Below are 26,304 nucleotides of genomic sequence, written 5' to 3' on the forward strand. Positions count from 1 at the left end.
GTTGTTTGCACAAATAGCATCAGCTTGAACATACCTTAGAACACACACACCCCACAAGAAATCCCAAATGGCTGTAGGTGTCACAGTCACCTGGGAGATGAGCCTCTGAAGTGAGTCCGTCTGGGGTGGAGACGGGCTCCCTGCAGATCCACGGGCCCCTCCTTACGGGCTGGAAGCCACGCCCTTCATGGAGCGGTTTCTTAACTGCCACGTCCTCGTGGGCACCCGGCTCTTCCTGGATGGTCCCCTCTGCGCTGTGGACTCTGAACGCTGGACTCACCCCCTCCCCATCCAGACACGTCGTGAGGGACGTCAGCTTCTAGAAACAGGGGTTGTGAAAGCCCTGAAAATAAGAGATCGAGACCCTGAGACCCCCACCCCCAAATAAGGACTGGGAAGTATTTTTTAATGATTAATTGATTCAGAGCAGGATCCAAATAAGGCCCCCGTTTTGCAGTTGGTTGATATATCCTTTAGGTCTTCTAGGTTCTTCTAACTTTTGAAAAGATACTTTAAAAACGTACATGCAGGTACTTCCCTGGTGGTGCAGTGGTTGAGAGTCCGCCTGCCAATGCAGGGGACACGGGTTCGAGCCCTGGTCCGGGAAGATCCCACATGCCACGGGGCAGCTGAGCCCGTGTGCCACAACTACTGAGCCTGCGCTCTAGAGCCCGCGAGCCACAACTACTGAGCCCGTGTGCCACAACTACTGAAGCCTGCGCGCCTTGAGCCCATGCTCCGCAACAAAGAGTAGCCCCCGCTCGCCGCAACTAGAGAAAGCCCACGTGCAGCAACGAAGACCCGATGCAACCAAAAATAAATAACAAATAAAATAAATTAATTAAAAAAACAAAACCCATATATGCAGTAAAATTCAACCCTGCCTGCTTTTCTGTCTGCAGCTCTGAGCCCTGTCACCCCTCAGGCAGGGCAGGACACCCAAGACTGAACCTCGGGGCCCCTGCTCCACTCTCCGCCCTGTGCCCTCCACTGCCTCTCCCAGAAGGTACATAGGTGGGCGAAGATGCAGGGCGTGACCTCTGGACTCCGGCTTCTCTCCTGCAGCGTGCGTGTGCGCCCCTGCATGCATGTGCACGTGGCGGGGCTCGGTCCTCCGGTCCCCCAGCAGCACCCCCTGGTGTGGATGGCCTGGTGGCTTTGAGGGATGTCTGGGTTTCCAGTTTGGGGCGAATGTGAACTCAGCTGCTGTGCATGTTCGTGTCCGAGTCTTTGGGTGGATTCCCAGGAGTGGGGTTGGGGGTTCTGGGAGCTGATGCTCTACCTGCGGGGTCACGGCCCCCCTCCGCCGGCTCGCCAGCACTGGGCCTTTGGATCTTGTTTCCGCCTTCGTAATAGGTGTGTGGTATCTAGCTCTGGCTTTAATTTGCATTTCCCTAATAGCTAATAACGTAGAGCATCTTTCCATGTGCTTATTTATTGTCCATATGTCTTTTTTGGTGCAGAGTCTGTTGAAATCTTTTGCCCGTTTTTATTGGGTTGTTTATTTTCATATTATTGAGATTTGAGAGTTCTTTATATGCTCTGGATAAAATCCTTTGTTGAATATGTGATTTGCAAATATTTTCTCCCATTCTTAGCTTGTCTTCTCATTTTCATAATAGTGTTTTTCGCAGAGCAGAGTTTTAAATTTTGATGACACCCAATTTATCGGACTTTCTTTGTCTAGTCTATTGATCTATACGCCTTTCCTTTGTCAACAGCACTCTGTCTTGATGACTGTTGGTTTATAGCAAGTCTTGATGTCAGTGAGAGGTGCCCAGCTTACTTTGTTCTCCTTTTTCAAAGTCATTATTTTTTTCTATCTAAGTGTAGTTGATTTACAATATTATATTAATTTCGGCATAGTGACGCAATAGTTTCACAGATTATACTCCATTTAAAGTGACTGTAAATAGTGGCTATATTCTCTGTGCTGTTCAATACATCCTTGTAGCTTATTTATTTTATACATGGGAGTTTGTATGTACCTCATTCCCCTATACCTATCTCTCCCCTCCCGCCTTCCCTCTCCCCACTGGTAACCACTAGTTCTCTATATTTGAGTCTGTTTCTGTTATATGCATTCATTTATTTTATTTTTTAGATTCCACATATAAGTGATAGAGTATTTTGTCTTTCTCTGTCTGACTTATTTCTAGTTCCACCCATGTTGTAAATGGCAGAATTTCATTCTTTTTTATGGCTGAGTAATATTCCATTATATATGTATGTATATATATATGCACATATATATATACACATATATATGTACACACACATGTACATACATACGTACCACATCTTCTTTATCCTTTCATCTCTGGACAGACACCTAGATTGCTTCCATGCCTTGGCAATTGTAAACAGTGCTGCTGTGAACATTGAGGTGCACGTATCTTTTCAAATTAGTATTTTTGTCTCTAACCGATACATGCCCAGGAGTGGAATTGCTGGGTTATTTGGTAACTCTATTTTTAGTTTTTTTGAGGAACCTCCATACTGTTTTCCTTAGTGGCTTCACCAATTTACATTCCCACCAACAGTGTACAAGGGTTCCCTTTTCTCCACATCCTTTCCAGCATTTGTTATCTATAGACTTTTTGATGATGGCCATTATGACAGGTGTGAGATGATACCTCATTGTGGTTTAGATTTGCATTTCCCTGATGATTAGTGATGTTGAACATCTTTTCATGTGTCTTTTGGCCATCTGTATGTATTCTTTGGAAAAATATCTATTCAGGTCTTCTGCTCATTTTTTAATCAGGTTGGTTGTTTTTTCAATATTAAGTGGTATGAGCTGTTTATATATTTTGGATATTAACCCCTTATTGGTCGTATCATTTGCAAATCGTTTCTCCCGTTCCGTAGATTGTCTTTTTGTTTTGTCAGTGGTTTCCTTTGCTGTGCAAAAGCTTTTAAGTTTAATTAGGTCCCATTTGTTTATTTTTGCTTTTTTCCTAAATTATTATGATTATTCTAGTTCCTTCGCCTTTCCATATAAATTTAAAAGTCAGCTTACTAATAACTACAAAAAAGTCTTGCTGGGATTTCATTGGAATTGCATTAAATCTGTAGATCTAGTTTGGGGAGAATTAATGTCCACGAGCCTGGCACATCTTCTTTGATTCCTTGTGACAGCAGTGGGGAGTTTCTAGCATGCAGATTGTGCATTTATTTTATGAGATTTAGGTATTTCTTTTTTGTAAATGGAAGGTTTTTTAAACACTGAATTCAGTTGTTCATTACTGGTATGTAGAAACGTGGTTGCCTTTCATATGTTGAACTGATGTGTTCAATCTTGCTAAGCTCATTAGTTCTTGGAGCTCGTTTTCACATTCTCCTACATTCCTTGGGACGTTCTACATAATGATTGTGTTGTCTGCACATAAGAAGAGCTTTATTCTGTGCTTTCCTATCCTTCTGCCTTTTGTTTCCTTCTCTTGCCCTCTTTCCCTGGGCGGGCCTTCAGTGCCCACTGAATTGCAGGGGTGAAAGGGTGCGGCTTTGCCTTGTTCCTGATCTTAGGGGACAGTATTCTCTCTCTCACCATCCAGCGTGATGTTCGCTGGGGACCTTTGGACGTGCTCTTTATCAGGTTGAGGGGATTCCCATCTACTCTTCATTCTCTGAGAGTTTTTAATCATGAATGGATATTGAATTTGTCAGAAGTTTTTCTGAATTGATTGAGATTTTATGGTTTTTCGTATTTACTCTGGTGATGTGTATCACATTGATTTCAAATGTTGAACCAACCTTGCATTCCATAAACCCCCTTTGGTTATGGTGTATTATCCGTTGTTCCTTTTATATATGTCTGGATTCAGTTTGCTAATATTTGTTGAAGATTTTTACATGTGTGTTCAGAAAGGAATACTGGTCTGTAGTGTCCTTTTTTGTACTGTTTTTGTCTGATGTTGGTGCTGGTGTCAGGGTATTTGCTAACCTCATAAGATGATTTGAGAAGTATTCTTTCCTCTTCTGTTTTCTGGAAGATATTTTGTAGAATTGATGTTATTTCTTCTTTTAATATCTGGTTAAACTCACCTGGAGTTTTCTTTTTCAGAAGTGTTTAACTATTTTTTTTTTTTTTTTTCAATGAAGCAGTAAATTTTATTAAATCTTGACCCTTGAGTACATGGACTTTAATGTTCTGGGTAACAAAATCAGGAAGTACACATTAAATACTTATGCGTATTTGAGTTGCTAGCTAAATTAGTCACATTTTTCATGGACCACCATTTTTATTTGAAAGAACAACTGTTAAGTAAACTATGGTTATTCAGACTGGGGTATTTGGGAGAAATTTTCTTGAAGTCGGACAGTAATTTCAAGGAAAACACTATATTGGTCCAGTGGAGAGAGCTGTCCAGTGGCCAAACTGGATGATCTGACTTTAGGGGCAGGTGCTCCCAGGGTCCTTTTTGCTGCTAAACAGTATATAAATTCTTTTATATCTCAACTCGTGTTTATAAATCATAATTAAAGAAAAGTTGTCCTTTGAATACTGATGAACTTTTGAATAGACAGAGCTAAAATATCATTTTCCAAGGTTTACTTACAACAGAACCACTCATTGTAAAGATTAGAAAAATAGAGCCCAGATATTGAAAGCCATATCCAAGGTAACACTCTACAAATACATGATTTATGGCCTCATCTTATATTTTATAGTGCTTGAAACTTTCAAGTACTTTCTTTTTTTTTTTTCCCACACACACTGTATTTTATTTTTACAAGAGATAAATAGAATGACACCAAGCATTGTACATGGATGACCACAACAAAAGCAACAATGATTGCAATTACCGAACATGAAACACACTCATACTATGTCATAATATTGACATTCAGTCCAGTAATCCTCCACTGTAACAGCTCCTTTACTTTGCAGTGAAAATTGATTTGTATATTCTTTGCCTCTGAGTTCTTGTGGGATTTTTTCTTTTTTTAAATTCAACCAGAAAGTCACAAAAATTATACTCATCCTCATCAGTTCACTCAGTCCCATGTAATTAATTTTTTTTTTTCATCTTGATCTTTTGTTAGCACTTTTATGAGCTCATCAGTTTTTCATTAGAGTTCTGAAAATGCTTATTCATTCAGTTCAGCAGTACAGTCAGGTACCAGAAACCTGTACTTGTCAGAGTCTTTTCCATGAATTTCCTGAAGATGAAACCCTTTTATAGGAACATATTTACAAAAGCAACAGAGTACACCCAGAACTGTCTGTAAATGACAAAAGACTTAAAAATGACCACGGTTAAAGATTTGATGAAAGTTCATAATAATGCAGTTGACAAGAAAATTAGTTATTTCTGAGATATACATTTTAAAGTAATAACTAGGATTATGACTTATAACATTATACCAGAACATATAAGATTTTTAGAAATTTCATGTAATGTCTGAAACATTTATATTAACATATTTCCATACAAATAACCCAATGAAAGTTTAGTATTAGTTGTTTTGTTTGTTTGTTTATACTGCAGGTTCTTATTAGTCATCAATTTTATACACATCAGTGTATACATGTCAATCCCAATCGCCCAATTCAGCACACCACTATCCCCACCCCACCGCAGTTTTCCCCCCTTGGTGTCCATATGTCTGTTCTCTACATCTGTGTCTCAACTTCTGCCCTGCAAACCGGCTCATCTGTACCATTTTTCTAGGTTCCACATACATGCGTTAATAAACAATATTTGTTTTTCTCTTTCTGACTTACTTCACTCTGTATGACAGTCTCTAGATCCATCCACGTCTCAACAAATGACTCAATTTCGTTCCTTTTTATGGCTGAGTAATATTCCATTGTATATATGTACCACAACTTCTTTATCCATTCGTCTGTTGATGGGCATTTAGGTTGCTTCCATGACCTGGCTATTGTAAATAGTGCTGCAATGAACATTCGGGTGCATGTGTCTTTTTGAATTACGGTTTTCTCTGGGTATATGCCCAGTAGTGGGATTGCTGGGTCATATGGTAATTCTATTTTTAGTTTTTTAAGGAACCTCCATATTGTTCTCCATAGTGGCTGTATCAATTTACATTCCCACCAACAGTGCAAGAGGGTTCCCTTTTCTCCACACCCTCTCCAGCATTTGTTGTTTGTAGATTTTCTGATGATGCCCATTCTAATTGGTGTGAGGTGATACCTCATTGTAGTTTTGATTTGCATTTCTCTAATAATTAGTGATGTTGAGCATCTTTTCATGTGCTTCGTGGCCGTCTGTATGTCTTCTTTGGAGAAATGTCTATTTAGGTCTTCTGCCCATTTTTGGATTGGGTTGTTTGTTTCTTTAATATTGAGCTGAATGAGCTGTTTATATATTTTGGAGATTAATCCTTTGTCCGTTGATTCGTTTGCAAATATTTTCTCCCATTCTGAGGGTTGTCTTTTCGTCTTGTTTATGGTTTCCTTTGCTGTGCAAAAACTTTGAAGTTTCATTAGGTCCCATTTGTTTATTTTTGTTTTTATTTCCATTACTCTAGGAGGTGGATCAAAAAGGATCTTGCTGTGATTTATGTCAAAAAGTGTTCTTCCTATGTTTTCCTCTAAGAGTTTTATAGTGTCCAGTCTGACATTTAGGTCTCTAATCCATTTTGAGTTTATTTTTGTGTACGGTGTTAGGGAGTATTCTAATTTCATTCTTTTACATGTAGCTGTCCAGTTTTCCCAGCACCACTTATTGAAGAGACTGTCTTTTCTCCATCGTATATCTTTGCCTCCTTTGTCATAGATTAGTTGACCATAGGTGCATGGGTTTATCTCTGGGCTTTCTATCTTGTTCCATTGATCTATGTTTCTGTTTTTGTGCCAGTACCATATTGTCTTGATTACTGTAGCTTTGTAGTATAGTCTGAAGTCAGGGAGTCTGATTCCTCCAGCTCCGTTTTTTTCCCTCAAGACTGCTTTGGCTATTCGGGGTCTTTTGTGTCTCCATACAAATTTTAAGATGATTTTTTCTAGCTCCGTAAAAAATGCCATTGGTAATTTGATAGGGATTGCATTGAATCTGTAGATTGCTTTGGGTAGTATAGTCATTTTCACAATGTCGATTCTTCCAATCCAAGAACATGGTATATCTCTCCATCTGTTGGTATCATCTTTAATTTCTTTCATCAGTGTCTTATAGTTTTCTGCATACAGGTCTTTTGTCTCCCTAGGTAGGTTTATTCCTAGGTATTTTATTCTTTTTGTTGCAATGGTAAATGGGAGTGTTTCCATAATTTCTCTTTCAGATTTTTCATCATTAGTGTATAGGAATGCAAGAGATTTCTGTGCATTAATTTTGTATCCTGCAACTTTACCATATTCATTAATTAGCTCTAGCAGTTTTCTGGTGGTAGTTTTAGGATTCTCTATGTATAGTATCATGTCATCTGCAAACAGTGACAGTTTTACTTCTTCTTTTCCAATTTGTATTCCTTTTATTTCTTTTTCTTCTCTGATTGCCGTGGCTAGGACTTCCAGAACTATGTTGAATAATAGTGGTGAGAGTGGACATCCTTGTCTCGTTCCTGATCTTAGAGGAAATGCTTTCAGTTTTTCACCGTTGAGAATGATGTTTGCTGTGGGTTTGTCATATATGGCCTTTATTATGTTGAGGTAGGTTCCCTCTATGCCCACTTTCTGGAGAGTTTTTATCATAAATGGGTGTTGAATTTTGTCAAAAGCTTTTTCTGCATCTATTGAGATGATCATATGGTTTTTATTCTTCAATTTGTTAATATGGTGTATCACATTGATTGATTTGCGTATATTGAAGAATCCTTGCATCCCTGGGATAAATCCCACTTGATCGTGGTGTATGATCCTTTTAATGTGTTGTTGGATTCTGTTTGCTAGTATTTTGTTGAGGATTTTTGCATCTATATTCATCAGTGATATTGGTCTGTAATTTTCTTTTTTTGTAGTGTCTTTGTCTGGTTTTGGTATCAGGGTGATGGTGGCCTCATAGAATGAGTTTGGGAGTGTTCCTTCCTCTGCAATTTTTTGGAAGAGTTTGAGAAGGATAGGTGTTAGCTCTTCTCTAAATGTTTGATAGAATTCACCTGTGAAGCCATCTGGTCCTGGACTTTTGTTTGTTGGAAGATTTTTAATCACAGTTTCAATTTCATTACTTGTGATTGGTCTGTTCATATTTTCTGCTTCTTCCTGGTTCAGTCTTGGAAGGTTATACCTTTCTAAGAATTTGTCCATTTCTTCCAGGTTGTCCATTTTATTGGCATAAAGTTGCTTGTAGTAGTCTCTTAGGATGCTTTGTATTTCTGCGGTGTCTGTTGTAACTTCTCCTTTTTCATTTCTGATTTTATTGATTTGAGTCCTCTCCCTCTTTTTCTTGATGAGTCTGGCTAACGGCTTATCAATTTTGTTTATCTTCTCAAAGAACCAGCTTTTAGTTTTATTGATCTTTGCTATTGTTTTCTTTGTTTCTATTTCATTTATTTCTGCTCTGATCTTTATGATTTCTTTCCTTCTGCTAACTTTGGGTTTTGTTTGTTCTTCTTTCTCTAGTTTCTTTAGGTGTAAGGTTAGATTGTTTACTTGAGATTTTTCTTGTTTCTTTAGGTAGGCTTGTATAGCTATAAACTTCCCTCTTAGAACTGCTTTTGCAGCATCCCATAGGTTTTGGGTCGTCGTGTTTTCATTGTCATTTGTCTCTAGGTATTTTTTGATTTCCTCTTTGATTTCTTCAGTAATCTCTTGGTTATTTAGTAACGTATTGTTTAGCCTCCATGTGTTTGTGTTTTTTACGCTTTTTCCCCTGTAATTCATTTCTAATCTCATAGCGTTGTGGTCAGAAAAGATGCTTGATATGATTTCAATTTTCTTAAATTTACTGAGGCTTGATTTGTGACCCAAGATGTGATCTATCCTGGAGAATGTTCCGTGCGCACTTGAGAAGAACGTGTAATCTGCTGTTTTTGGATGGAATGTCCTATAAATATCAATTAAATCTATCTGGTCTATTGTGTCATTTAAAGCTTCTGTTTCCTTATTTATTTTCATTTTGGATGATCTGTCCATTGGTGTAAGTGAGGTGTTAAAGTCCCCCACTATTATTGTGTTACTATCAATTTCCTCTTTTATAGCTGTTAGCAATTGCCTTATGTAATGAGGTGCTCCTATGTTGGGTGCATATATATTTATAATTGTTATATCTTCTTCTTGGATTGATCCCTTGATCATTATGTAGTGTCCTTCCTTGTCTCTTGTAACATTCTTTATTTTAAAGTCTATTTTATCTGATATGAGTATAGCTACTCCAGCTTTCTTTTGATTTCCATTTGCATGGAATATCTTTTTCCATCCCCTCACTTTCAGTCTGTATGTGTCCCTAGGTCTAAGGTGGGTCTCTTGTAGACAGCATATATATGGGTCTTGTTTTTGTATCCATTCAGCAAGCCTGTGTCTTTTGGCTGGAGCATTTAATCCATTCACGTTTAAGGTAATTATCGATATGTATGTTCCTATGACCATTTTCTTAATTGTTTTGGGTTTGTTTTTGTAGGTCCTTCTCTTCTCTTGTGTTTCCCACTTAGAGAAGTTCCTTTAACATTTGTTGTAGAGCTGGTTTGGTGGTGCTGAATTCTCTTAGCTTTTGCTTGTCTGTAAAGCTTTTGATTTCTCCATCAAATCTAAATGAGATCCTTGCCGGGTAGAGTAATCTTGGTTGTAGGTTCTTCCCTTTCATCACTTGAAGTATATCATGCCACTCCCTTCTGGCTTGTAGAGTTTCTGCTGAGAAATCAGCTGTTAACCTTATGGGAGTTCCCTTGTATGTTATTTGTCGTTTTTCCCTTGCTGCTTTCAATAATTTTTCTTTGTCTTTAATTTTTGCCACTTTGATTACTATGTGTCTCGGTGTGCTTCTCCTTGGGTTTATCCTGTATGGGCCTCTCTGCGCTTCCTGGACTTGGGTGGCTATTTCCTTTCCCATGTTAGGGAAGTTTTCGACTATAATCTCTTCAAATATTTTCTCTGGTCCTTTCTCTCTCTCTTCTCCTTCTGGGACCCCTATAATGCGAATGTTGTTGCGTTTAATGTTGTCCCAGAGGTCTCTTAGGCTGTCTTCATTTCTTTTCATTCTTTTTTCTTTAGTCTGTTCCGCAGCAGTGAATTCCACCATTCTGTCTTCCAGGTCACTTATCCGTTCTTCTGCCTCAGTTATTCTACTATTGATTCCTTCTAGTGTAGTTTTCATTTCAGTTATTGTATTGGTCATCTCTGTTTGTTTGTTCTTTAATTCTTCTAGGTCTTTGTTAATCATTTCTTGCATCTTCTCAATCTTTGCCTCCATTCTTATTCCAAGGTCCTGGATCATCTTCACTATCATTATTCTGAATTCTTTTTCTGGAAGGTTGCCTATCTCCACTTCATTTAGTTGTTTTTCTGGGGTTTTTTCTTGTTCCTTCATCTGGTATATAGCCCTCTGCCTTTTCATCTTGTCTATCTTTCTGTAAATGTGGTTTCTGTTCCACAGGCTGCAGGTTTTTCTTGCTTCTGCTGTCTGCCCTCTGGTGGTTGAGGCTATCTAAGAGGCTTGATGGGAGGCTCTGGAGGTGGGTAGAGCTGACTGTTGCTGTGGCGGTCAGAGCTCTGTAAAACTTTAATCCACTTGACTGTTGCTGGGTGGGGCTGGGTTCCCTCCCTGTTGGTTGTTTTGCCTGAGGCAACCCAACACTGGAGCCTACCCGGGCTCTTTGGTGGGGCTAATGGCAGACTCTGGGAGGGCTCACGCCAAGGAGTACTTCCCAGAACCTCCGCTGCCAGTGTCCTTGTCCCCACGGTGAAACAGAGCCAGCCCCCGCCTCTGCAGGAGACCCCCCAACACCAGCAGTTATGTCTGGTTCAGTCTCCCCCAGGGTCACTGCTCCTTCCCCTGGGTCCCGATGCACACACTATTTTGTGTACGCCCTCCAAGAGTGGGTTCTCTGTTTCCCCCAGTCCTGTCGAAGTCCTGCAATCAATTCCCACTAGGCTTCAAAGTCTGATTCTCTATGAATTCCTCCTCCCGTTGCCGGACCCCCAGGTTGGGAAGCCTGACGTGGGGCTCAGAACGTTCACTCCAGTGGGTGGACTTCTGTGGTATAAGTGCTCGCCAGTCTGTGAGTCACCCACCCAGCAGTTATGGGATTTGATTTTACTCTGATTGCGCCCCTCCTACCGTCTCACTGTGGCTTCTCCTCTGTCCTTGGACGTGGGGTATCCTCCTTGGTGAAGTCCAGTGTCTTCCTGTCGATGATTGTCCAGCAGCCAGTTGTGATTCTGGTGCTCTCGCAAGAGGGAGTGAGAGCACGTCCTTCTACTCCGCCATCTTGGTTAATGAAGTGTTTAACTATTAATTCAACTTCTTTAATAGATCAGGCTGTTGTTCGTCCTGGTGAGTTTGGGCAGTTTGTAGCTTTCAGGGATTTGGTACATGTAATCTCAGTTCTCAGATTTGTGTGCATTGAGTTATCTGTAGTATCCCTCATCGTGCTGTTCCATGTCTGTGAGCTCTGTAGTGATGTTCCTTCTTTGATTCCTGATATGGGTCATTTTTGCCTTCTCTCTCTTTTTTTTCCTTTGTGTGGCTGGAGTTTTTGTCAATTGTATCACTCTTCCCAAAGAACCAGATTTTGGTTTTATTTTTTCTAATTGTTTCTTTGTCTTCAATTTCATTGTTCTGCTTGTATCCTCATTTCCTGCCTTCTCACTTTGGGTTTAATTTGCTCTTTTCCTGGTGTCTTAAGGTAAAGCCTAGATTGTATAGTTGAGAATGTTTTTCTTTTCTAATATAAGCATTTAATGCTGTGAATTCTCCTCTCAGTACTGCTTCAGCTGCATTCCACAATTCTTGACATGTTGTTTTTCACTTTCATTCCACACAAAATACGTCTAATGTCCTTCCGGGTTTCCTCTTTTTCCTGTTGGTGATTTAGCAGTGTGTGGTTGAATTTCCCAAGTAGCTGGTGTTTTCCAGCTGTCCTTCTATTGCTGATTTCTAGCTAACTCCATTTTCGTCAGAGAACATACTTTATGTGATTCTGGTTCTTTTAGTGTGTGCGTGTGAAGCATTGTTTTATGGCCCAGGATGTGGTCTGTCCTGGTGAACGTTAACTGCTTTCATCCGTCTCCTTCTCTAGCTTTTTCCCTGGCCCTGCAGAATCAGAGCAGCCCCCATGGTAGAGGGGCTGAGCTGTGAGAGTGGCCCCGCCATGAGAGGGGTCCTGCTGGGCTCCCCTGCTTCACTGCTGTGTGTCAGGGACTATCAGGGACGTACTGTGTCTCTCTCCAACCTGCAGCGGTCAAATAAGGGGCATCCCCTGCCTGGGGAAGCCCTGGTGTCTGTCTCCTAGCCCCTCTGGGCTCAGTGGAGGGCAGATGACGGTCTCCAGGGTGACAGGCTGAGGTGAAGCCCAGCTGGGGTGGGTGGGGCCTGTGGGATGAGTGGGGCCATGTGGGTGGGCAGGACCCTGGAGAGGAGGGGGGCGGGGCCTCGAGTGGACCCTGAGGGCAGGGTCCCTGGGAGGCCTGTGCTCTGGCAGCTGGGAGTGGGATTCCCAAGCGCTGGTACCCTGGTCCCTGGGGGCTTCCGGGGTTTGTGGTCTCAGGTTTCCTGTCTGCCCGCCCCGTGGACCCACCCAGGCCACCTTCACCAGAGGGAGACCCTCTGCGGAGGGGCGCTTGGTCCAACAGCCTGGGGGTGCTGATGGGTGCCCCCTACACGTGCAGGGACCCCGAGGGTGGCTCCCAGTCTGGCCGGGCCTGGGCAAGGGCTCCTGGGAGACGTGAGGGCCAGTCTCCATGAGTGACCGAGGTGCTGGGGTCAGAGAGCCCGCGGTCCAGCTGAGGCTGGGGCTGCTGCGGTTTGGGGCCTTCCTGGAGCACGAGAAGGCGTCGGAGTGCACGGTCACTGCTGAGCTCGTCTGTGCCCTTTGCAGGTTGTGCAGCCTGACCTTGAAGAAGCTGGTGGTCTTCAAGGAGCTGGAGAAGGAGCTCATCTCGGTGGTGATTGCTGTCAAGATGCAGGTGAGGGTCTGCCTGTGTCACTGACCTGGGGCCACGAGGGTGCCTGTGTTGCCCAGGAGACGAGAGGGGCACAGCTGCACCAGCAGCTGGACCCTTGCCTGTGCAGGAGGCCCCGCCCTCCCGGGCACAGCGAAGCGCAGGCCACCAGGGTCCCCGGGTGAGGGGGAAAGCAAGTGTGCTGAGCTCACCTGCAGACGGGCCCCATGCAGAAGCTGGGACAGACCCTTCCTGCTCCCCGCTCGCCCCCCGGCACTGCGTGCCCCTCGCCCGCCAGCCCTCCGCCCGGGCCCAGCCTGGCTGTGCTCACCTCTCACTCCCAGGCCATAATACTCCGTGTCCCTTAGGCCTCACAGGTCCTTCTTTCTGCCTTTGAACAAGTGTCGGTGTTTCAGGGGGACCCAGCTGCCCCAGCACTCAGCGCCCCGCGCCCCCTTCCCCAGCAGCCCTGGAGGAGGGCCCCATTAGCCGTGCGAGCTGCCTTGGCCTTTTGGTAGCCCCGGAGGTGGGATGTGGGTCTCGGGCCTGGGCTCTACCTCGTGCAGCCCTTTGCAGCCGTCCCCCGCGGCTGTGGCCGTGTGTCGGGCCCACCTCGGCAGGGCCCTCCCTCCCCCAGCACTGCTCACACGTGGCTTTGTGTGGCAGCTCCTGGAAGTGGGGATGTCCTGGGTTCGGCCCCTTGACTGGGGCCCAGTGGGTACGGAGGCCTGTCCTGTTAGGACCCCCAGACCGTCGACACCACACAAGGCGGAGGTCCTGCTTCTCCCCCAGCCCCAGCCTGCTGGAGCCCAAGCTTACGGCTGGCGTGGGTGCTCTGGACCTGGCCTGTGGCTCCTGATGAAGCTCACCAGGGCTTCCTGGCTGGACCTCCAGGAGCAGCTCGTGGGCCTCGGGGCCAGGCTTTCCTCCAAACTGGGAGCTCAGGTTGGAGCCCGGCAGGCGTGAGGCCCGCCCTTCCCGGTCATTTGCCGTCACCAGAAAAGCAGTACATTGTTGAACAAAGACCCGAAGAAACGCTTTTCCCCACTGAAGGTGCCGCTGCTCTGAGCGTGAAGCAGGCCGTGCCCGGCCGCACACCTAGGACGTGGGGAGATGCCCACACGAGAACCAGCCCTGCCGGCCTGTGGGCAGCAGCGGCTGTGCTCTGGGCCTCCTGGCTCGGGAGGGGTCGATTGCGCTCCGGGTCCTCAGAACAAGGTGGTTTACCCGTCCCTGGCCTCTGAAACTGGCACTGTTGACCTCTGACGTGACGGGCCCCCCTGCACTCTGGCCCCGTTCCTCCAGCTGCCCGTCTCTGTGGTCCTGCCCTGGACCCCGTCATTATCGAGAACTCAGCCTCTGATCAGGGTCCCAGGCCCCTTGGAGCCACCCCGTTCCTCCAGCTCACCCGCCTGGCCCCCCCCCACCCCCAGTTGGCGGCACTCAGCTCCTTGCCCGCTTCTCTTGGGGCATCCTCTCCTGCCTGGGTCACCTGCCTTTCACACCTGCTCCTGGCTCCTCAGCTGCCCCCCGCCCCCAGGCTCCTGTGTCCTGACTCCCAGAGGAAGCAGACGAGCTGGCCTCCCTCGCTGACCCGAGTCTCCATACATGTGTTCACTGCTGCCCCCTCGCCCCGTCTGCGCATGGATCCTCCTTCCCCGGGCATGGGCCCATCGGTTCAGGTCCTGACCTGAGTGGGATCAGATGTGCAGGAAATTGGGGGGAAACGGCTGTGAGGGACAAAGGGGAATGGGCCAGGGGGTGGGGAGAGCACCAGACCCCACACGGGGTGCCTGCCCCTGGGAGAGCTAGGGGTGGGGGAGGAGTGGCAGGAGGGGCCCCCTCGGCACACTGCATGCTGGGAGTAGCTGCAGGCAGCACGGCCTCGGCACCACCGCCTCGTGCATCCAGAGGGCAGTGTCTCCAGCAAGACTTCTCAGCCGCTCGGCCACCCCACACTGGTGCCCAGGCCCCCCCGCTCGGCCACCCCACACTGGTGCCCAGGCCCACCCTCGCTCGGCCACCCCACACTGGTGCCCAGGCCCACCCCGCTCGGCCACCCCACACTGGTGCCCAGGCCCGCCCCGCTCGGCCACCCCACACTGGTGCCCAGGCCCGCCCCGCTCGGCCACCCCACACTGGTGCCCAGGCCCGCCCCGCTCGGCCACCCCACACTGGTGCCCAGGCCCGCCCCGCTCGGCCACCCCACACTGGTGCCCAGGCCCGCCCCGCTCGGCCACCCCACACTGGTGCCCAGGCCCCCCCCGCTCGGCCACCCCACACTGGTGCCCAGGCCCGCCCCGCTCGGCCACCCCACACTGGTGCCCAGGCCCGCCCCGCTCGGCCACCCCACACTGGTGCCCAGGCCCCCCCCGCTCGGCCACCCCACACTGGTGCCCAGGCCCCCTCTGCTCGGCCACCCCACACTGGTGCCCAGGCCCGCCCCGCTCGGCCACCCCACACTGGTGCCCAGGCCCCCTCCGCTCGGCCACCCCACACTGGTGCCCAGGCCCCCCCCCCCGTCACTCCCGCCAGCTCACACGTCTGTGGTGCTCACGTCTTTGTCCTGGACCCACACCCCACTCCCACGCTCACCCATTTCTCTGCGCCCCTCATCTTGTTGAGATGCCTTGGGAGCTCCCAAGGCCACCCCTGGCCTCGTCAGCTGCGTGGTAACCTCTGCTCTCCTGCCTGACTCTGTGAATCTGGCTCCTCGTGGTGCCCCCTGGACGTGGGCTCACGGGGTTTGTCCTGCTGTGTCTGGCTTCCGGCACTTAGTGTAACATCGCCAAGGCTCGTCCATGTTGGGAGAGCTATTTTTAAAACAATACTATCATAAACATCTTTAATCCATTTGGAACTTATTTTGGTACAAGGTTTGAGGTTGGAACCTGTGGGGGTTTTTTTGTTTGTTTTTTAAAAGTAATTAATTAATTAATTAATTTTATTTAGTTTTGGCCATGTTGGGTCTTTGTTGCTGCGCGCGGGCTTTCTCTAGTTGTGTCGAGCGGGGGCTACTCTTCGTTACGGTGCGCGGGCTTCTCATTGCGGTGGCTTCTCTTGTTGTAGAGCACAAGCTCTAGGCATGCGGGCTTCAGTAGTTGTGGCGTGTGGGCTCAGTAGTTGTGGCTCGCGGGCTCTAGAGCACAGGCTCAGTAGTTGTGGCACACGGGCTTAGTTGCTCCGCGGCATGCGGGATCTTCCCAGACCAGGGCTCGAACCCATGTCCCCTGCATCGGCAGGCGGATTCTTAACCACTGCACCACCAGGAAGCCCCCGGGACCTGTGTGTTTTATACAGATGATTCACCACCCATGTATCTCAGCCATTTAGTGATTAGCTTTTCTTGCCGACCTGAAGGCTCCTTATTACACACTAGGTTTGTTTTTACATGTGTCTGTGTGTTTTCTGAATCTGGTACTAGGCTTGTACTGCTCTCTCTGTCCTCGTGACGGTGCCGCTGGGCTTTAGTTATTCGGCTCTCAGCGGGGAGGGGGCCGTCACCCCTCCCCGTCCTGCTTTCCCAGGAGCATGTGGCTTCTCGCACACCTGCCTGTGCACCTGCATCTCCGTCCTGCAGCTGCGTGAAATTTGCCAGCGACTGTTCTCAATCTCCTCTCTCATGGCTTAGCACAGACTTCTAGAGGAGGACTTGGGGGTCAGAGGATATGGGCTCTTTTAAGGCTCCGGATAAATCTCCCCGCGGGGCCTTTGGGAATCACACGCACTCAGGCCTCACCCCCGCCATCTGCAGGCCTTTGCCTGACAGTCTGAAGAGACCTGACAAGCCGACACCTTCGCTGTTTCATTTTAAGACGCCTTCTTCTGAACTAGGAGGTGTCTTGTTCTGTCCCAGGGCTCCAAGCGGATCCTGCGGTCCCACGAGATCGTGCTGCCCCCCAGTGGACAAGTGGAAACTGACCTGGCGCTGACGTTCTCCCTGCAGGTGGGCCTCCAGGGGGACCCCCACCCTCACCCTTGCCGCAGCCCCTGTGGCCACAGAGGTCCCCTCTCCCACAGGGCTCACTCTCCAAGGTTAGAAATGTGCTTGCTTATTAGGTCGAGTCTCTCATCGCATTCCCATGAGGAAGAGAACGTAGTGAAGCCAAAACTCAGATGATCAGTTTAGGTCGCCTCATTCCTGTGTTTAGAAAAGATGGGGGAGCGGGGGCTGAGGGAAGCCACTCAAAAAAACAACATTGTTTAAAAAAAGAAGAGGAAACATGGGGAGGAACCTATGGAAACTCGGTGTTGCAAGTTCAAACCCCTCGGGAGTATTATTTTGGGGTGTGCTGGCGGTGAATGTGGGCTTAGACCCGGACCCCCCACCGTGTGAAACAGAGGGCCCCCCGGGTGGGGAATGGGGGGTGGGGGGTGTGAGTAGGTCAGCCCTCCCCCACCCCCCCAGGCTCCTCACCCCTCCGCTTCTCTTTGCATAATTAAGATCTGCATTATTTAAATTTAGTGGATGTAGTTCTGGCTGAATACACTTGCTGGATTTAGTATCAGTGCTTTTCCGATACATTAAGCTTCTCCATTCTCCCTGTAAGTGTAGAAGACGGGGCCGTGCTTCAGTGAGTCTGTGAGAACCCTGGCAGTCCGCCTCTGCCCTCCCCCAAGACCACCTCACCCGGACGTGCCTGGCTCTGCTGGAGCCCAGACCCACAGCAGCTTTTGGGTTTTTTTATTATTTTTATTTTTTGGCCATGCCCCGAGGCATGTGGGATCTTAGTTCCCCGGCCAAACCCACACCCCCTGCAGTGGAAGGGGGGGGTCTTAACCACTGGACCACCAGAGAATTCCCCGGGAGTCAGGTTTACTGAGTATAATTTCCAAAATGTACGGTTCACTGTTTTTAAGTTTACGGCTTCGTGGTATGTAACCACCACCGCAGTCAAGGTGGAGGGCAGTCCCATCGTGCCCCAGCTTTTAAAGGAGGTTTTTATTTGTGAACCTTGACGAAACGTGCACGTCTGCTGTGTGCACACGAGCTCTGCAGTGTGTAAAAGCCCTGCGGTCCCACGAGCAGGCGCAGGCGGCCTGGACCTGGAGTGCTGGGTGGGCACGGCCCCCTGGACCGCCAGGCGGAAGCACCGCTGAGCAGTTACCGCATGTCCACAGATGCGTGGGCCCCTCCCGAGGGCCTGGCCATGTGGCACACATCTGCCACCAGGGGCTGTTCCTGGTGACCGAGGCCCTTGATGACCAGCAGGGAGGGAGCCCTGGGGCTTGGGTGCGTGAGACCTCGTGGGTGTCGGTGGGCGTGGCTGCCTTCATTGCTGTGACCCCCCCCTCCTTCTCCTGCAGTACCCCCACTTCTTGAAAAGAGAAGGCAACAAGCTTCAGATCATGTTGCAGCGAAGAAAGCGGTACAAGAACCGGACGATCCTGGGGTACAAAACGCTGGCGGCTGGCTCCATCAACATGGCCGAGGTGAGGGTGGCTGGGTGGCGGCCAGACCTCCCTCCTGTGCCCCCCCGGGGGGGCATCCCTCCAGGCGCCCTTGCCCCACGCTGTCCCCCTGGACGTCCTGCTCGGCGGGACGGGGGCTCCCTGGGGTGGGTGGACACGTGCTCGTGTGGGTCAGAGGGGCTGCCAGCTCACCTTTTTTTTTTTTTTTAAGAGAGCTGCTCTTTTTATTTATTTTTATTTATTTGTTTATTTATTTATGGCTGTGTTGGGTCTTCGTTTCTGTGCGAGGGCTTTCTCCAGTTGCGGCAAGTGGGGGCCACTCTTCATCGCGGTGCACGGGCCTCTCATTATCGCGGCCTCTCTTGTTGCGGAGCACAGGCTCCAGATGCACAGGCTCAGTAATTGTGGCTCACGGGCCTAGTTGCTCTGTGGCATGTGGGATCTTCCCAGACCAGGGCTCAAACCCGTGTTCCCTGCATTGGCAGGCAGATTCTCAACCACTGCGCCACCAGGGAAACCCCAGCTCACCTTTTTAACTTGGCTTTTTCACTGATGGTGATAGGCGATGTTACTTTTCTCAAAATTCTTATTTTCTTACTTGACTAAGGAGTTGGCCCCCCCAACTAAACCCCCCCAAATTAAAAAAGAATCTGGTCCATAAAACTCCAGCATCTAGATGTGATCAAATGACCCAAAAGGCAGCTTCTAAAACGCAGAGGCACGCATTCGCTGGGTTGTCATGACGAGACCCCATCAAGGTGAATGGCTTGGGTGTCTGCAAAGCGCGGGGCTCAGGCTGGCGCCAGGCGGGGGGACGCGGGGGGGGGCTCTGCCACTCTCCCCAGTTTATTTGATTCTCTCATGATCAGAACGGCCGCAAGGCCTCATCATCCTGGTTGGCCAAACCTGGTGCATGTCAGCTCCGCGGCACCAGAGCCCTGGCTGGCACTGGGGGCCCGGTCCTCCTTGGTCCCCCAGGGACACGGGTTCCTGGGGTTGAGTCCGGAGGGTCGGTGGCTGTGTCTGGACTGGCCCCTGCGTGGCTTCACACGCTGCTCGCTGCCGCCGACCCTCCTCCCTGATGGCCTCCAGTGCTCAGGGGCTGGGCCTGGCTGACCTTCCAGCCTGGCCCCGTGTGCTCCCTCCCAGCCCGTCCACCCTGCTCCTGTGTCTCCTCTCGTGGCCCGTCTGCCGGCCCCCTGTCCTCGTGTCCTCCTGCACCGCCCCCTGCCACCGTGCTTGCCCTGCTGAGTGCATCCCCTGTTGTCACCACCAGAGGAAAGCCCATCCGACCCCCAGCGTGTGCCCCCCCGCGGGGTGAGGCTGGTGAGGCCTCTAGAACCGCGCCCCGCCCACAGGTGATGCAGCACCCCTCCGAGGGCGGCCAGGTGCTGAGCCTTTGCAGCAACATCAAGGAGGCCGCGGTCAAGGTGGCCGAGATCTGGATCTTCTCCCTGTCCAGCCAGCCTATCGACCACGAGGACAGCACCATGCAGGCCGGCCCCAAGGCCAAGTCCACCGGTGAGTGCAGCTGCAGGCAGCGTTTCCGTCACGGATGCCGCCTCCTGGCCACTGGCCCGTGGGTTTGAGAGGTTGGGGAGGGGATGTGAGGGTCTGCGGCTACTCTCTGGGCTGTGGGCGTGTCAGCCCTGCCTTCACACTGGGACACGGTCAGGAAGCAGGTCACGGGGTCGACCATGGTGCCTTCCAGGGTCTGGCACGGTCGTGGTGTGGGCTGTCACCTCCGTCGCAGTTGGGGTCACGTCTCCCCTGAGGCGAGGGTGGGCCACAGTGGGGACCTAGTCGAGCAGGAGATCCAGTTTGAACCCTGTGACGGGCAGAAGGGCTGGGGGCCACGGTGGGGGGTGGAGGCACGTGGCAGCTACAAAGCGCAGCCCCTCCCCCCTCGACTGTCCACCTGCCGCGTGCGGGGCTGCGTCCTCGTGGCTCCCCTGCACGCCGGGGGCGGGGGCCTGTCACTCGGGCGCCACCTTATTGCTGGGACCCCGGCCGGAATGTCGAGGCGCCCTCCCTTCCGTGTGCTCATTCCACAGATAACTACTCCGAGGAGGAGTACGAGAGCTTCTCCTCCGAGCAGGAGGCCAGCGACGATGCCGCGCAGGGGCAGGTAACGCGGGGCCCCTGGCGGGGCGCTGGCCTCCAGGCTCCCCGCGCCCTGTGCCCGGCTCCTGCCAAGACCCCCAGCAGCTGCGCAGCCCCCCGTGGACGGGCCCAGGCCCCTCCAGAGCCGCTGTTGCCCGGGTAGCAGGGGGCACAGGGGGCTGGGAGCCTGGTCCCCGTCCCCGGGCTGGAGGGTGTCAGCAGACGCTCTGGGGCGCCCAGGAGACCAGTCCCCTCCCCAGGCCGCCCAGGGAGGCCGCCCGTCCACGTGGGTAGGCCCCGGGCCAGGCGCAGAGCAGGCAGGGGCGGGGTCCCACGTGTACGGAGGGTGGCCTGGCCCCAGGTGCCACGTGTCTCTGCAGGATTTGGACGAGGATGACTTCGACGTGGGGAAGCCCAAGAAGCAACGGCGATCGATAGTAAGAACGACGTCCATGACCAGGGTCGGTGGAAACTGGTTTTACTAACACTGGGGAAGGGCAGGGGGTGGGGGCCGCGTGGAGCCCTCGGGAGGGGCGGGTCAGGACGTGAGGCGGCCTGCCCTGGGATCGCATGGGCACATGTGCTGTCCCCTGAGCCCAGCCTTGTAGCTTCCTCAGAGGCCCAGTCTCTTCCCCAAATACAGCGTGAAGGTGGGGAGACCCCATGCCACGGCCTTGCCCTGGGAGGGGGGCTGTGGCCTACAGCCCAGAGGACAGCGGGCAAGGCCACTCTCCGAGCAGAGCCGAAGGCTGGCCCCCTGCCGCTTGGCCTAGACACGCCCAGTGTGAGGCCAGCCCCACCCCCCCATCTCTGCTCTGTGCCCAGGGGCTTGGAAGGGCTGCCAGGCTCCTCCTTTAGGAGGAAAATCCAGGCAGGGGCCGTGGCCCATCATGAAACGTCCACCCCTGGTGCCAGAGCTCCTGGGCGAGCGCACAGTGCCGAGCCACTCTGCCCTGCGGCCCCAGGCCAGGCCAGCTCGAAGGGAGACCCGGGAGGCCCCGGTGCTGATGGCCCAGCCCAGCCCCAGAGACCACTGCCCCCCCGGCCATGCTGGGAGACCGTGGGCTGGTCCCCGTATACCGGGTGTGGAGGCCCACACGCTGCTGTGACAGTACCTGTTTGAGCCTCAGGTCCAGGACCCGATGCCCAGCTTCTGTGGAGGGGGCGTGGGCCTCCTTTTGGGTGGCCTCGGTCGGAGGCCAGTGGCCAGGGCAGCACCAGGAGCCGATGGGCTCAGGCTCCGATGCGCCCTGACCACGCCCTAGGTCCCGAGGAGGGAGGGCGGGGGCCTCACTGGCACAGAGGCTTCTGGGACAACCATAGATACACCCTCCCTGCGGCTCCCCGTCGCCGGCTGTGAGGCTGACAGCTCCTCTCTGGGTCCATTTCTAAGTGTGACCACAGCTGTGGTTGCAGATGCTTGTGAAAACGCTTACTGTTGTTAAAGTGCCAGCAGCCGTGTCCAAGTTCACAGGTGTTGCCGCGTGTCTGAGCTGTGCCCCCCGCCTGCTGAGGCCGCCCTCGCGGTGCAGCCCGGTGCCGGCCCCATTGTGTCCTCCGGGAAGCGGCTCCAAGGGTTCTGATGCCGTCCTGCTTGTCTTGCAGCAACAGAACTTCAAGCAGAAAGTCGTGGCCCTGCTGCGGAGATTTAAAGTTTCCGATGAGGTGAGTGAGCAGCCCCTCCCCCCGTGGCAGCCCCGCGTCCCCGTGCGGGGAGGGCTCTGGAGGCCAGTTCCGGCCAGGCCCCGCCCTGCTGCTCCCTCTCCCCGTGGCCCTCTGGACGCCACTGTCTTCTCCGGGAGCGAGCGAGGGTGATGGTGGCGCCTGCCCCCGGGGACACTTGAGGGGCAGGCAGAGGCCCCAGGCGATGCCTGCTGTGTTTCTTGACAGCTTGCTGAACGGACCTGGAGGAGAGGGGGACATTGTCTTTGCGGGGTGTGACCACGGGTTTCTGTGTTTTGTGTTTTTTTATAAATCAACTTTATTTTTTAGGGCAGTTTTAGGTTCACAGCACAACTGAGTACAGAGTTTCCACGTGCCCTGTCACCCCACACACTGCCTCCCCGTGATCAACATACTATGTGTCTTAAAATTTCTTCTTTTAGCTTTTTTCTAGTCTCCAAACGATGACTTTGTGTAACTGTGGTAACCAGGAAAAAAAAAAATCTTTTTTTTTTTTTTATTTAATGTGATCAGAGGAAAATTAGTCCCCAGGTTCTGGACCCACCCAGGAGAGGTGGCATTTAAGTATCGAAGCCCCAAGACATTGTCATCACACGTGTCATGATGGCCCGTAAAGCGAGCCGTGTGCTTCCCAGAAGCCGCGGCTGTGCGTCCACGCGCAGTGGCGGGGCATCCTCTTGCAGCAGCTCTTAGCAGGTGCAGCTGCTCCAAATGGGCCCGGCTCAGCCACGGTCCTTCCCACACTGACCCACAGCGTCAACATGATTCCTATCAAATCACCAGCTGCCTTTTTGCAGAAACCAACAGCTAGTCCTGAAACTTATGTGGAAATGCAAGGGACCCAGAATCAACAAAACAATCGTGAAAAAGCACAGAGTTGGAGGACTCACCTGTCCATTTTCAAAACTTACCAAAAGCTACTGTCATCAGACTGTGATGGGTCAATGAAGTAAGGTTAAGAGTCCAGAAATAAATCCTTCTATTTATGATCAGTTGATTTTCGACAAGACGCTAAGACCATTCAGTGGGGAGAAAAATAGCCTTTTCAGCAAATAGTGCTGGAACAATTGGATATCTGCATACAAAAGAATGAAGTTGGACCCCTACCTCATGCCACAGCATACAAAAATTAACTCAAAATGGGTCAAAGATCTAAATGTATGAGGTAAAACTATAGACCTCTTAGAAGAAAACACAGGAGTATTTGTGATCTTGGGTCAGGTAATGGTTTTTTAGATAATGACACCAAAAGCATGAGCAAACGAAGAAAAAATAGGTAAGTTGGACTACATCAAAATTTAAACCTGCTGTGCTTACAATACCATCAAGAAAATGAAACAACAGCCCACAGAATAGGAAAAAATTTTTTGCAAATCGTATATCTGGGGCTTCCCTGGTGGTGCAGTGGTTCAGAACCCCCCTGCCAATGCAGGGGACACGGGTTCGAGCCCTGGTCTGGGAAGATCCCACATGCCGCGGAGCAACTAAGCCCATGCGCCACAACTACTGAGCCTGCGCTCTAGAGCCCGTGAGCTACAACTACTGAAGCCCGTGTGCCACGACTACTGAAGCCTGCGCGCCTAGAGCCCGTGCTCTGCAACAAGAGAAGCCACCGCAGTGAGAAGCCCGCACACCACAACGAAGAGTAGCCCCCGCTCGCCGCAACTAGAGAAAGCCCGCACACAGCAATGAAGACCCAACGCAGCCAAAAATAGATAAGTAAAATAAATTTTTAAAAAAATCATATATCTGATAAGAGACTTGTATCCAGAATACATAAAGAACACTTACAACTCAAAAACAGAACAATGCAATTAAAAACTTAATTGTCCACTTTAAAAATTGGGCAAAGGATCTGACTAGATAGTTCTCCAAAGAAGAAATACAGACAGCCAGTCAGCCCGTGAAGAGGTGCTTGGCATCTCTAGTCTTTGGGGAACACATATCAGAGCCACAGACTTCTCTTAATACCCACCAGGGCGGCCATCACCAGGAACATGGAAGATAAGTGTCGACAAGGGTGTGTAACAGTGGGAACGCTCACACATGCTGGAGGGAACGGAAGCGGTGCAGCCACTTTGGAGAACAGGCCAGCGGTGCTTCGGAAGGCTCGCCAGGCACCCAGCAGTCCCACTGCTGCGTATTTCCCTACGAGAGATGGAAACACGTCCACACAAAGACTGATAAACAGTCACAGGAGCTTCACCTGTAGTGCAGACGCTGGGAGCATCGCCCTGTCCTCCACCGGCCGTTGGTCAGACATGCTGTGACCCCCCCGTGGGTGGCCCACTACCAAGAAGGAGCAGGCTGTGGACAAACACACACACACACACACACTTACACACACACACACACACACACACACACACGTCACGCTGAGTGAGGGGAGGCTGCACGCGGAGCAGTTCCATTCACGCGCCAGCCTGGGAAAGGCCCAGTGCACGGGGGCTGGGTGGGGGGACCGTCGGGGACGGGGCGCCTGGGGAGGGAAACCTTTTACGTCCTGACCGTGGTGCTGCCACGCCACAGCACACGCTGTCATAGCACCGCTTGGTGCTCTGAAGGGTGCGTTGGGGGGTTAAAGCTTCTGAGGCTGCGGAGAAGAGCCCTGCCCAGCGCCCGGGTGACCGGCGGTCCCCAGGGACTGGCTAGTGGCGCAGGCTGGAGGAAGGGTGCTGGGCGGCCCACGCCCTCCTCCCGTCTGTCCCGCAGACGCCCCTTCCCACCGGGCCGGCCTCACACCTCTGATCGCACGTAGGTCCTGGACTCAGAGCAGGACCCGGCAGAGCATGTCCCCGAGGTGGAGGAGGACCTGGACCTTCTGTACGACACGCTGGACATGGAGAACCCCAGCGACAGCGGCCCCGACATGGAGGACGACGACAGCGTCCTCAGCACCCCCAAGCCAAAGCTCAGGTGGGCACAGCCGCTGGCCGGCGTAGGCCACCACGCCGGGGCACAGTGGACACGGCCATCTGCTTTCAAAGTCGGAGGCTGGGAGGAAGTCCATCTGGGGGGTCGTCGGGGCCAGAGGGAAAGGTGGTTTGTGGGAAAGCAGGCCCTCGGGGGTGCAGGCTCTAGGGAGGGGAGGGCAGAAGCCGCGGACCCCAACGGTGCCCCAGGTCTGCGGTGCTTCCAGAGGTGAGAAGTGGCGAAGTGACAGGGTCCAGTTTGCAGCTGGGAAAGGTCTCTGGGATCTGCTGGGAGCAGCTCAGGTCATCCCTGCAGGAGGCCGTGGTGTTGGGGCAGGAGGGGGGCGGGCCGGGAAGTTGCGTGGAAGGCAGGGGCCTTGGACGTGGGGCTGGTGGGATGTGGGCTGGGGAGGGGGTGCTGGCTGGGCATCACAGGAGGGGACCGGCGAGCGCGGGGCCACAGGGCTCTCCGTCCGATGGGGAGGTGAGGGGCGTGCTGGGGCCGCCTCCCAGGGGCACGGGTGCGGCGTGGCTGGTGCTGGAAGGGAGCCTGGGGGACAGGTGATGCGGGCGCTGATGGCCGGCCCGGTGGGGAGAGCGCACGGGTCTGAGTCCGCGTCAGGAGCCGGTGGGGGTGGAGGGGGTCCAAGTCAGAGGCGGGAAGGTCTGTGGACCGGTTAGCGTTTAAACTTAAAACAAGCATAAGTCAGACACAGGGAGGCACACACGAGAAAGGGGTGGCCATGTTGTCGCCCGCCCTCCAGCTCCCACCGCAGCCTCGCAGACCCGCCTCCCGGTGCAGGGTCCCCAGCTGCTGACCAGCGCCCTTTGACTCAAGCGCCCAGGTTTCCTCCTCTGGGAGGTTGGAGACTGGGGCTCAAGTCAGGGTGTCGGCCACTGGCCTCCTGGGGGCTCAGCCAGGCGGCTGCAGGACGGGGCTCCTGCCTCCCTTCTACCTGCTGCCCCCTCCACCTTTAAGGCCAACACGGTGGTCATGTCCCTCAGTATTAGTCCCCCGACCCCTCTCTGCCTTCAGCTGGAGAAGATCTCTGCTTTTATCAGCCGCCGTGGTTACCTCAGCCGCCGTGGTTACCTCGGCCGCCCGGCTGACCCGGGCCGTCCCCGCCTGTAGCTCCCTCCATAATGTTAGCTGTGCCTGTAGGGCGAGCCCTGGCCAGCCAGCGTCCCAGT

The 26,304-nt window shown here is 51.4% G+C and overlaps 1 protein-coding gene across 4 annotated transcripts in view; it reads left to right on the top strand.

The window, feature by feature from the left end:
- The window catches only part of PACS2 (phosphofurin acidic cluster sorting protein 2), a 72,903-nt gene that overhangs the window by 28,124 nt on the left and 18,475 nt on the right, over positions 1-26,304 (top strand). For 3 of the 4 annotated variants that reach the window (XM_061181391.1, XM_061181387.1, XM_061181390.1), the window contains exons 2-9: positions 12,940-13,027; positions 16,860-16,949; positions 18,311-18,436; positions 19,774-19,936; positions 20,470-20,543; positions 20,899-20,979; positions 22,124-22,183; positions 24,960-25,117. In XM_061181391.1, the coding sequence (XP_061037374.1) occupies positions 12,940-13,027; positions 16,860-16,949; positions 18,311-18,436; positions 19,774-19,936; positions 20,470-20,543; positions 20,899-20,979; positions 22,124-22,183; positions 24,960-25,117 (840 nt within the window). The remainder of the gene's footprint in view (positions 1-12,939; positions 13,028-16,859; positions 16,950-18,310; positions 18,437-19,773; positions 19,937-20,469; positions 20,544-20,898; positions 20,980-22,123; positions 22,184-24,959; positions 25,118-26,304) is intronic. The other variant, XM_061181389.1, reaches the window with a different exon arrangement.

This window comes from Eubalaena glacialis, chromosome 2 (assembly GCF_028564815.1).
Source record: "Eubalaena glacialis isolate mEubGla1 chromosome 2, mEubGla1.1.hap2.+ XY, whole genome shotgun sequence".
Taxonomy (NCBI): domain Eukaryota; kingdom Metazoa; phylum Chordata; class Mammalia; order Artiodactyla; family Balaenidae; genus Eubalaena; species Eubalaena glacialis.